Source organism: Phaenicophaeus curvirostris, chromosome 18, assembly GCF_032191515.1.
Source record: "Phaenicophaeus curvirostris isolate KB17595 chromosome 18, BPBGC_Pcur_1.0, whole genome shotgun sequence".
Taxonomy (NCBI): domain Eukaryota; kingdom Metazoa; phylum Chordata; class Aves; order Cuculiformes; family Cuculidae; genus Phaenicophaeus; species Phaenicophaeus curvirostris.
This window is the reverse complement of record NC_091409.1, coordinates 3,377,667-3,390,227: the sequence shown is the minus strand read 5'-3', so window position 1 is coordinate 3,390,227 and position 12,561 is coordinate 3,377,667. Positions and strand designations below refer to the sequence as shown.

The 12,561-nt window shown below is 47.0% G+C and overlaps 1 protein-coding gene across 1 annotated transcript; it reads right to left on the bottom strand.

Moving 5' to 3' along the window:
* Positions 1-350: 350 nt before the first annotated feature.
* On the bottom strand, positions 351-10,251 carry TFAP2C (transcription factor AP-2 gamma). The gene is made up of 7 exons (XM_069871868.1): positions 10,020-10,251; positions 8,403-8,879; positions 7,938-7,989; positions 6,287-6,509; positions 5,514-5,632; positions 3,971-4,112; positions 351-2,189 (listed from the first exon to the last, which is right to left on the bottom strand). Exons 1-7 carry the CDS (start codon positions 10,065-10,067, stop codon positions 1,904-1,906), a joined length of 1,347 nt encoding a protein of 448 aa, XP_069727969.1. The 5' UTR covers positions 10,068-10,251; the 3' UTR covers positions 351-1,903.
* Positions 10,252-12,561: the final 2,310 nt, after the last annotated feature.

Below are 12,561 nucleotides of genomic sequence, written 5' to 3'. Positions count from 1 at the left end.
CACCTCAAGCCTCAGATCCTGCCCCACCACCACCACACACAGTTCACGGACTTACTGCAAAATGCTGTTAAGCTTCCTTGAATCAGTAAAACTAGGCTTTCTGAAGCCAGACAGGAGACCTATCAAGTTTCATATGCCAGGATTTTGCAGATATTTGTCACTAGAGACAGATTATTCCAATAATGTCAAATGCAATAGAGGACAAAGCTGGTAGCACTGGTTTTTATTTAGAGGAAGCCTTGCAGTCTGTGATTAAGCTGCCTATTCTACCAGGCAGCTAGTGTGACAGTGACATCTTAGGAAGGGAGAAAAAAAAAAAAAAAGATTCTTGGAGATATATAACTTGTTTTAATTGAAACCATTAGTTTTACTGGCAAACAGCTTCATATTTCTGTTCTGTTAATCCGAACAAAGTGCTGCAATTATGACTCAATACATAACATCCTCTAGTGCTACTCGTCCCACATTCCCAAAGTATAGAAACAAAACTGTTTTCAGTTAACAAAACGTTCCATGCTTCTATCCAGAATACTTTTATTATATGGTTATCATATACATCAGAATTATATTGGGAATATTTACAAATATGTAGAGATAGTTCGGAACCTCCATTATTCACATACACACTAACTCACACACTCATTTTGCATGTCTAGGTCAGTTACCAGGTGAATGATGCACAAAATTATTGCTTTGTGAACATACACCTCAGATTAAATTTAATCTTCAGTGGCAAGAATTGAGATATTTAAAAAAGCCCAAGATTTAAATACCCTGTATAACATACCTGTGCATAAACCTAAAGATATGTTTAGCTTACCCATTACCTTTGAAATACTTACCAAAATTAAAATTTGAAACCCATTTATAAAAAAAAAGTATTAAAAAGTTCACCATTATTTACAAATCCGATTAAATTACACATAAATAAATATTTACATTCAACACACTGCTTCCCTTAATACACATAAAGCCTCCCTGGAAGTATTTTTTGGCCTTAATAGGCAAAAGAAAAAAAAATTAAAAAAAAAAATGTTATGTGCCTATTCTTTCAAGTTTCCCTCCCAATTTAAAAACAAGACAATATAAATATGTGAATAAAGCTGCAATATCCTTAGACACAGAAAGTGAATTTTCTGAAGTTTTCATTTTTAACTATTCCTTTTTAAAAAAATATCAAGATAATATCCACCGCAGCCAACACTGCTGCAGTTTTTAAAAGCCTGAATATTCCCATAAAAATAAGCATGTCAAATGCCATCAGATAACTTTTAAATCTAGCAGGATTTTAGTACTTTTCCTATGGTAATCTCAAAATAAAGAAAAAAAAGAAAACAAAATAAAACAAAACAAAACCACCAAAAAATAATCTGACTATTTTCAGGTGTTTATAAAAAAATTTAATGTACATAAATCTATTTACCATTGTTTAATACTGCTTTATTGTTACTGTTGCATTTAAAGAGAATAAAACCCTGAAATTGTATCAGATAACACGTAGGCTTCCATCTAAAAATCTGTATTTTAAAAACTAAAGACGAAGCTCGTCACCACTAGATGCTTAGGTGTGGAGAAGAAATCTAAATGTATCTCTGTATTATTTCCATCCAAACCCCTTTATAGCACCACTTTTACAGCAAAGGATTTCAATACACTCGTACCACGTACTTATCTTCTGGTAATTGCTTCCACAGGTAAGGGATACTGCAGCTTTTAGAAAGACTTGTCTCATGGATCCAGGGGGAGTGAAGATCCTGAACAAGATGGGATTTTTTTCCCCTCCTTTCTTAAAAAAAATAAAAAAAAGAAACAAAAAACAACCCCCCAAATCTCTATGTTCCCCCAGCAAGAAGATCCCAGTCTGTATTTATGAGGAAGGGTCTGAAGTCTGGTTTCTCTCCTTTTACTTCCTGTGCTTGTCCATTTTATCGATGGTTTTGTTGGTTTCTGCGGGGCTCTGGTCGCCAGCGTTCATGTACGTTTTGTCTGCGATTTTTAATGCTTCATTTAGGTAGTTCTGGACGGATGTCATGGCAGCGCAGATGGCAGCACTCCCAAAGCCATGTGTGATCAGGCTAAAATGAGTCAAACAGCCCTGGATGCCAGGGTCCAAGATGGGACTAGGTCTCGTGTTTCCAAGAGGAGTTCTGTCCTGAGTGAGGAGGTCTGTGAATTCCTTACAAATCTGCCTGCAAGACACAAAGCGATCATACTTGACACCGTGGTGGGAACTTAGGCAAAACCAAATAAATAAATAAAAATAACAGAGAAAATCAGTATCAACTATTTGGCAGTTATATAGAGTTTTCAGAAACTCATTACTCCAACAGCAGTGTTTAAAACTGAAGCCTATTTATTAGCATCAGTTTCTGATGAGTCTTCTGTTTTATCTATGTCACAAAAAAAACATATACTCTGCAAAACAATCTCTCCACCTCTGGCGTTGGGCTGGCTCTGCATCATTTGCTCTAGATTTTAAGGAGGGAGTGGGAATTCAGGGCTAGTTTCTATGAGAACTTTCACAGCTGTTCAGCGACTTAGAAAGACGAAAGCAGCTGAATAGGAGATTAAATTTAGTTGTGCACATTGTATGTATATGCCCTCTTTAAGAGACCGAGGCCCTGAGCCTGCAAACACTGACACACACGCCTGGCAAAACATGAATGGTTAATAATGCTCAAGCATATGTTGTTTGCTGCTTGTAAATCTGTCCCCTTGATGGGATTTCACAGGAGCTGAGCAATCTTAGCAGAACCATCACTCCATCAGAATTTCTCAGTCATAAACATCTTCCAAAAGATTGTTACTAGTGCTAAAGACAATACCAATAATGCTAACGCTGAGGAGCAGAAGGAGTAGTGCTCAGTAAAAAACATCAAGTTCAAACTATAGGAAAAGAGGAGGCTGTATTTCTAAACTTTAAGACATATATTCTTGTAAAAGAAGGTCTCGCTTTTGGGAAAGCTGGAATAATTCAGCAGAAGTGTGTTTTGCATGCTTGATGTGAGCCCACGGCCAGGGTAACTCTTCTCAGCAGTTTAAGCAGGCTTTCCTTACCCCCCTGCAGAGCGAGGGGGCCTTCAAAAGCAGCCCCAAAGCAGGTAGCATCTCGCAACAGAATGGATCCTGGACTGGAGGCTTTGTTAAACCTCACCCTGGTAATACTGAGGGTAATGAGAGAGCAAGCACTCCAGCTGGGCTTAAGACAAACGTAATTCCACATGGGTATTTCCTACCAGAGACCTGTTCAGGTTGTGCTTTATTTACAGGTACAAGTGTCTGCAGAACAGCCATAACCAAGCTCCTGCTACACCTTTCCTCCCCCTGCTCATCAAGCACTGCAATAAGAATTTTTATTTAAGAACAGGGACTCTTCACACCTACCAAAGATTGGCTTTCATTCAATTATAAATATCTTCAGCCATAATCGTGAAAAGAGTCTACCTACAGCTCTTGACTCCCAATATCCCGGGGGGGTAACTTGTGTGCTGCCACTGGCAAGGCTGTTCTGAGGACATGGAAGCAGAGTCAGTAACTCTCCTTGGAGATGCCCCTCTGGGCTGCACGTACAGAGGTGGGGGAACCAGTCCTAACAGTGGGTCACATTCCCAGGTTACACCTGCCCTCCAGGTTCTCAACCCTGCCAGACCTAGGGACAGCTTTTTCTTAAGAGCTAGAGCTGCCCCGGTATAGGACTTCTTCTGAAGTATTTATTACAGTTAAAATAAGAACAGAACTGGTTCAAACCACTTTAGAGATATCGTACAGAGTTATTATTGTTATTGGTTCAGACTAAAATAACTGCTGTCATAGTTGAATTAAAACCAAAACCGAATAAAACCGATTCCTTCATCTCCCTGATTAAAATTATACATGAAAACATACCCAGCTGTACACAGTCACAAATACTCAGGTTCAGACAAAAGCATCTTTAAAAATTAAAAAAAAAGAATGCAAACCCAAAACTTACTTTGCAGCCAGAAGCATATTCTTCCTGTTTGCCACTTCATTGCGGCCCATGTGCGGTCGGGTTAAATATTCGGCCACTGCTTTGGAAGGAAACTCTGTCTCACAAACGTAACCAAAGTCACGAGCAAGATGTACAGCTTCACCTGGCATGGGTAAAAGGGAATGCTCATTAAACGTACTTCTATCTTTTTGTTATAAGGAGATCAGGAAAAATAACTAGTGAATTTTATAAAGGTACTCTGCTTTTTCACGACCATACCACTCATTGCTGTTTTCTAATTAATATATCAGTGTTTCCTTGTAAGTCTGAGTCAATTAAAAAGAAGGAAGTCTACATGGTAACTGCTGCAAAAAAATTATTCTCTTGACTTTCTACTGGAAAGGAAAATTCCTTTCTCTATTCAGATTAACTGTGCAGCAGAGACTAGAATTCAGTTTAGATCAAATTGTTCACTGATTTTTTTTTTTCAAAAAAAAAAAGGCAACTAAATCCCACTTATATAATAAAGCATTTATCGCTTCAGTATATTTTCTAAATACTTTCTAATAAGTATTTTCACATAGAACATAAAATTATGAGGTGTATAGCTAGGCCACTTTTTCATTAAAACAGTTTGATCAGGCTTAATGAAATGGGCTGGCATGCTCAGTGCATTACCTGTAAAGTCTGTGTGTGCATGTGCACACACAGCAAGCTCTCTTAAACCCAGCATCCAAGAAAGGTTTTAAATGGAAGTTGCTGTAATATTTGAGCTGGTATAGAAGTGAAATAGCAATAACGTATTGTTAGATCATTTTTCACTTTTCAATTGTTGCTTCTATCCCCATTAGCTTGTACAGCTACCAGGAGCTACTTTAAACAGAAACATAAAACATAACCACGCGTAAGTATATATACACACCCTTCAAATCAGCTTGACTGATAGAGGGTCCACATAACATGTTACAGATTAAAGGGGCTCCAGTTTCCTATCAGGAAGTCAAAAGCTATAAATCTCACTTTATATGCTTGTTTATTAGAAAAGCTTCTGAGGATACCGCTGAGGTAGGGCCAGGCATTGGAGTCAGCTTCTCTGGACTTTTTAGGTTTCTCACCAGGGAACTAAACCCACTGATGTGGTACTTTTCATCCCTTTTGCCTTCCCTGCACAAGCTCTAACAAAACTCGTAACAACCCAGCCCTCTTTAAGAAACACAGACTGGACAAACATCAATTTTTAACAGCCTGGCACATCAGAATTCCTGCATCCCTGCTAGCATCCTTGGGATGAGGCTGCGTGGAAGAAGAGTATTATCTGAGTTTGTGTGGGTAAGGCTCTGAGGCCAAGGACTTAGTGACCAGATTTGAGGGGGGAAGGAGAGAGAAGCCCTTCAAAAGCAAGTCAGATGTTAGTTGCTTCAATGTCCCCATCATGCTCACTTTAAAATAAACAAAAATCTTTCTATTATGTTCAGTAACTTCCTAGCCTTTCCATGCTCTGCCCAGAGGATAAAAGCTGTACGCAAAACTGGGGTGGGAAGTTAAAGACACATTTAAGACTGACCTTCCACTAAAGATGTCAACAGTGTCACATTTGCAGCTTTCCTTCTACCAGCAGGAAGATTCAAGCCAATTTTATCCAGTTTTTCCCTTAATGATCTGCCACCGTTTTTAGATTTGGCTCTGTAATTGAAGAGGAAAAAAAATGGCCTTATTTATCTTTAGAGAGCACTTCTTTTTAAAGATGAGAAATTCCAGTTACTGACGTTCAATAGGGTTCTACTGGAGGGGGGAAGATAAAAAACAGGCTCTTTTCAAGTGACCTACTTTTAAAAACACTCTGCTACAAACCAGCTGGGGTGAAACACAGAAGAGGTCAAAATCAAAATGTTTGAAACTGCACCATTGAAACCAACAGCTGTAGAACGATCACAAGCAAATTAAGCGTATACAAAAAATACGAAGTGATCGTGATGGTTAATCAAGGCCACAAGATAGAATCCAAAATTCATTCCACAGAGAGACAGTTTGTCACGAGAATAAGAGCTCTATGAGCCATTTTTGAGACAAAGATCTGACTTAAAACAGAGAAGGAGAATTGCTGTCAGAGCTGTTAATGGCACTTCTCAAGAAGTCGCAGAAGTGCAAAGAAATTTTATTACCAAAACCTATTAGGATTCAGCGTTGTTGGGCTTCTTAAAAATTGAGAAATTTGCTAAAAGGCTTTCTTAGCTTCTCGTTGAGCTAATCTGGCTGCTCGCAAACACACAACCAAGGCAAACTAACCAACAATAGACACGATGGGGATGGAGTAGGGGGAGTTTGCAGCCTACCTACCTTCTGAGAACCCCTCCCAGCAAGGAGGCGTTGAGACACTCGGGGGGCGAGAGCCGCCTCTGCACCTCTGCCACCGTCACCTTGTATTTCGACGTGGAGCTGAGGAGGGAAAGTCTCCCCGGAACCGAACAAAATACTTCATTGGGGTTTATGACCACTCCAATTAATCCATCCTTTTGGCAGGGGAGGCTCAGAGCACTGTTTTTCGTTAAGGAAATGGGACCTATGGGAGGAGGAGGGAAAGCAGGTAATTTTATAAAAGGGAAAAATAAAGAGGAAGTGGCAAGTGAATTTCCGTTTTGCAAAAAAAAAATAAAGACCAGGAAACAGGATTTTGGTTTGTGCTCACACCACTGTCCCGTGCCCAGCATCTATTTGCAGTGTGGGACTCGGTCCCCACGACCATTCCTCAACAGCTGGATTTTGCCACACAAAATTTCAAGGAGCTACCGACCACAACAATCCTTCTGAACACACAAAAAGCCCCAACTCTGAAGCAGCACGCTGCAAGTTAGCGAATCCATACTTATAAAAAGCCTGATACAACTACAGACTCTAAATTAGCATCCTCCAGGTACTGCCAAAAACTCTTTCCGAGACAGGGCAGGAAAAACCCTCCCAGGTCCTGCTGGAGTTCATCTTCCACCTCGCACACATATAGAAACCATCTTGGGAATTTAATCCCAACAAATTCACACCGGCAATGCCAGGGAGAGAGGGATGGAGCCTTGGAGAGAACTGAAAGTAAAACATCATTCGTTCCTGGCTTCAGACACGAGGACCACAAGGGCTCTGCAAGGAGCAACCCACAGATGCAGCTTTTCCATCCCCTTGCGCATCCACCCAGTTAACCCCCGCTGGTTTGCTGCTGGCTCACACGGACCGCAAAGGGTTAAAGAGCCGAGGTCGGTCCCGCTCCCCGGAGGGGGAAAGATTTTTCAGTGGTGCATCTGACAGCGAAATTATTCTCCCATGAGCTAAAGGCAGCAATCAGCGCTCTGACAAACACTCCTGCTTTTCCTCAGCTCGGTATTTGTTTGAAGTCTTCACAGGAAACTTCCACTGATTTTTTTTTTTAAGCACAAATTTGTTTAAAAACAAAAGTGTGTGTGCGGGGAAGACCGAAGTGACTGTAAATTGCATAAATACATCTTTCTCCTTAAAGCCTCAGCTACGAAACCACTTCGATTAAGATAAAGGCAAACAGGGTTACGCGAGGGAACGTATTCCAAATGTTGTAAAAAAGTTAAAGGGAATAAAATCAAAGAAACACAACCAAACGGTCTTCGAGGGCCATCAACAACAACAAAAAAATAATTTTTTTTTCTTGTTTGTATTATCAACAGCAAAGCCCCGTGTCTCTTCATATTCCCAGCAGCATTAAATCCGGTCCAAGGTCCCGGTTTCAATCAAAGCCTCACGGAGGAGCAGGGATCGCCCTGGGGGGGTCTGGCTGGTCCCAGAGGGTTGTCCCCACCGCCACCTTTCCCCGCATGGGGACAGAAAAAACCCAGCGTGGGAGAGGGCGTAATAAACCCCCTCTAGATCCGAAAGGATCTTTTAGGAGATAATAAGGCGTCAATTCACCGGTGCGTAAATTAACTTCAACAATTGACAAGGGAAAGTTAAACTGCAGTGCCACCTTACTGACCTTTCCTAATGACTGTCTGGTCGTGCATTAATAAGTGTGGATCCTCCACGTTCTGCAAAGAGAAAGGGGAAAGAGTTTAGCACCTCGAAATATCGAAAGGGAACGAACTAGGGGGGGCGGGGGGCTTCTGCACGACCCACCCCGCGCCCCCATTTTAAGGGAGGAAAAGGAGAAAAGGAGCGTTTCGCTACAAACATGGGGATGAGACAGGTAAAGGGGAGAATAAGAACGTTTCTCCGCAAGGATGGGACAGGTAAAGGGGACAAAAGAAGTTTTTTCGCTGCAAAGATGGGGATGGGACAGTTAAAGGGGAGAAAAGGAGCGTTTCTCCGCAAGGATGGGACAGTCAGAGGTGGGCTGCGCAGCAGGGATGCCTGGAGGAGCGCTCGGGCATCTCTCCGAGCCGGCAGCGCCCGTCCCCGCGGCGTCGGGGCGGCCCGAGGGGGGGGTCCGGGAGGCCCTCACCTGCACCTCCTCCATCTGGTGAGCCATGTCGTGCAGGCCCAGGTTATCGGCCAGCGCCGAGGCGTCCAGCCCGTGCCCGTGGGGCAGCAGCAGCTCGGAGCGGCGGTAGGTGTCCCTGCGGCCGCCGGCGGAGCCGCTTTCCAGCGCCGAGAGGTGCGGGACGAGCCCGGGGCGGCCGTGCGGGGCGAGCCCCGGCGGGTCCTGGCTCTGCCGGGCCGGCCAGGCGCTCTGCTGCTGGCTGGGGGGCGGCGGCGGCGGCTGGTGCAGGGGGTTGATGGAGAAGGGGTCCCCGAGGTGCGAGTAGGGGTCGCTGGACTGCGAGTAGGGCAGCGGCTGGTAGGGGGGGGGGAAGTAGGGGGGCTGGAAATCGGAGGCGCCCGAGTGGGAGAGCGGCGGGGCCGGGCTGTAGAGGTGCTGGCTGACGGCCGAGAGGTGCGGGAGCCGCGGGTTCCCGTTGCTGCTCCCATCGTGCCGGTCCTGGAAAGCAGACGGGGCCGGGGGAGAGGGGAGGCGGCGGTCAGCGGGGGCTGCGGGGCCGCGGCGCTCGGTGAAAGGGCTCGTCCCGCTCCCTCCTCCCCTTCCCCGAGGCGTTTCGAGCGAGGAACCAGCCCGGCTGCGAAGGGAGAGGTGGCAAACGAGCCCTTCCCGGCTCTCTCAGCGCGATAAACCCACCGCACGTCGCGGGGAGAAGCCCTCCCAGGAGAAAAAACGCAATGAGAGGCGCAACCCGAGGGCTGGCGCTGCCCCGGCTTGGGGGGGACCCCGGCACCCCATCTCCTGCCCCCCCCCCTACGGTGTTTCCCCCCCCAGCCGCCCCATCTCGGCTTTCCCCCCCCCCTCCATTTCGGTTCTCAGCAGCCCGATGTCTCCATTGAGCTGATCCAGGGATTTAGCAGCTTCTGGCTTCACGGTCGTTAAAACAACAGGGCTTGCTTAATAAGAGGTGAATGGGGTCCCAATGGAGCGTGAAGAGGGGATGAGGCTCATCTGCGGGAGCCCAGCGGGCTGACCCCGAGCCGGGGGGGGGGGAAGGAGGGAAAGGGGGGACGGGGATGGAGAGATCCGAGCCCGGGAGGCACCTCGGGGAGGGTGGGAAATGGAACAAGGAGGCGCTGGAGCCTGGGAGAGCCCGGCTCGCCCCGGTAGGATCCTCTGCAGCCCCCGGGGACGGAGGCGGCAGCGCTACCGGCTGCAGCCGGTAGCGCTGCCGCCTCCGTCCCCGGGGGCTGCTTCTTGTGTCCCCGGGGTCCCCGAGGGGTGCGGGTGGGTCCTGCCGGCTGGGACTCCCTCCCGCGGCTCGTACAAGTGTTTTCAAAAGTCTCCAGGGTGAGAGAGAGACCTTAAAATTCGTATCTCCAAAGAAAGTTTTTAAAAAAATAAAAATTTTTAAAATTTTAAAATTTAAAATTTTTTAAAAAAATAAAAATTTTTTAAAAAAATTTTTTTTAAAAATTAAAAATTAAAAAGAAATTAAATAAAAGGAAAGCGAGGGTGTTCGGGAAGGGATAACCCCGGCCGGTGGGAGGCAGGGGAGCCGGGGCCGGCTGGCAGGGAGGGCAGCGCGGCTCGGGGGGGACCCGGGGCTCGGACCCCCCGTTCTCCCCCCACGCTTCTCACCTCGCAGTCCTCCTCGTACTTGACATTATCTGCTAGTTTCCACAACATGGCGTCCAGCGTCCAGCCCAGGTGCTCGGTGCCGGAATGAGCCGCGAGCTGCGCTCCCCCCCTCGGGTAAATCCACGTCTGCGCTGGGGAAGAGGAGCTGCCCCCCGACGGAGCTCAGCGGGCGGGCATCGAGGCAGATGAGGGACTAAACCTCCGCTCTGACGGTCACTCGGGTTTTTTTCCCCCCTGCCCGGACGCCCTTAATGGCAATAGGATTATCATAACTCCTCCCCAGGGATGGTTTGGGAGCCGCGGCCGCCAGCCACTCAGGAGGGAGCGCGCAGCCTCAAGCCCCTCCTTCCGCGCCCGCGGAGGGCTGGGAGGCAGCGCACGGAGGGATCCCCCCTCGCAGGGACCCCCCCTCCCCTCCCAGCGCCTCGGAGAGCCCAGGGCAGGGAAGGGGGGTGGCGGGGACATCACCCAGCTGCTCCAAACGGCCCCCCCTTCACCTATGGGGAGGGATTTGGGGGAGTATCAACAGTGTCGGGCATCCCCCCCCCGTCTCTTGGAAGGGATTTGCTCGAATCCGCGTGGGGATCCCCCCCCATCCCAGGGATCCCCCCCCCAACCCCCTCCCCATCGGGTCCGACGGCTCCTGGGTGAAATCACCTCGGAAAAAGTCCTGGTGGCAACAGCGAGAGAAGCCCCAGCCCGAGCTCCATTTGCCTAATTGAGGAGAGTTTGAGTTACTGATTACAACTTGTAAGCTACCGATGTTTAAAGTATAATTTACTTAATTATCCGACGAGATTATTGCAGTTCCGTCGAAAAGCAGCGCTGATTCAGCGCCCCCGCTTCGGGGATGCGAGAACCGTGTCATTGATCCCTCGCATCTTTATTATTTCTATTCTTTTTAACGAAAACGCCGCCTCTCTCACCTTTTCGCTCCAAGTCGGGGCTGGGGGAGCAGGTGGGAGGTGAGAGAAGCATCTTGGGACCCCGTGCGCGCTTTCATCTGAGCCGAGAAAATCCTCCCCAGCCCAATTGCCACCTTTCTGCAGCCACTTGATCCGCGCAGCTCTGTGTGTCAGACAAAACGAGCAGCGTTTTCAGAAGCAACGACTTCTCCCAGTGTTTTAAGGTGCATCCGGATCGCTGCTCATTTCCAGGAGAGGGGCAAGTGTTTGTTCCTGGTGGCAGGGACAGAAGGTGCCCCCGGACAGTGCTGGCTGAGGAGATCTCGGCTTGAGAGCTGCTATTAAAGGCCCGAGATAGACCCACATCTCGAGATTTAAACCAGTTCACACTTCGCTTTTATTCCTAAGAATCAAGGGGGGAAAAAAAATAATGAGAATAATACTTAAAAAAACCTACCACGCACACGCACAAAAACCCCATAAAACCTCCATCCGACGAAATGAACGATCTAAAAATAAAACCGAGGAGGACGAGGGTGCTGGAAGTAACTGTTGGAGGTGTTATCTGCCTTATCTAGCAGGCAGGTGCTGATTTGCAGCAGTTGCATCAACCCATCATCAACAGGGACTCCGCATTATCATTTTTGGTGGAGTCTCTGTTTATTTTTTTTAAACGACGGTGTTTTTCTTCCAGGGATGTTTCTTTGAAATGCAGTTCGCGACGATTATTAGCAAGTGTGCTTGCGCTGCTCCTGGCGTCATTAAGACTAGGAATCTAAATAATAAAAGACAGGGGGAGCTTAAAGTTCATTTGTATTAAAGGGACAAGATGGGTTTAGAAAGAAACGAGGAAGGGAACAGCGAGCTTCCCAGGTTCGGGTTCAGCTCTTCTTCCTTTCTAAGAGACACTGAATTACATAGCAACGTTGGTCGGTTTTATTTATAACCTTAAAAGGCAGGTTTCCTTTTCGCTCAGAAATGCCACACCGAGAAGCGACCACGATTTTCTCATTTTTTACAACTGTCAAGGTCCGAACACCTTCGCTTTGTTTCTTTCGGTGACCAAAATCAGGAAGATTCAATCAGTTTCTTATTATTTATTGCGTGTGTATATTAATACAGTAGTGGAAGAGGCATTGAGAAGAAAACAAGGAGACAAAAAGAAGGGCTTGACTTCCTAGAAAACAAACCGTGAGGGCAGAGAGGCTAAATATGAAGAAGTTTGAGAGGAATTTTCCCGTCCGTCCCTCTGCTCCGCGGTCCCTGCCAGGGACAGGCGCAGGGATGCTGCTCCCGAGGGATGCTTGGAGTAAGTGCCAGCGCAAACGGCTTCTGCTCTCGGATCTTTGAGCTTTTTGAGCCTCCGAAGCGAGGTTTCCCGCAGTCTTTCCCGTTTACACGCAGTTCACATCGCACCGGGGCTGCCGGCAAAGTCCACGGGGCGAACCGCCCCGGGAACCCCCCTCCCCAGGGCTCCCCCGGGCACAGGAGCAGCCGGGGCTGCTCCGAGGACACGGTCCCTCCCCGGACACTCCCTCTGAGACGGGGTCAGGGCTGTGCGGGAGCCGAGGAGCAGCCAGGGAGACGGTTCCTGAAGGGTGGCGGCTTTATTTATTTACTAAAAAAAAAAAAATAAT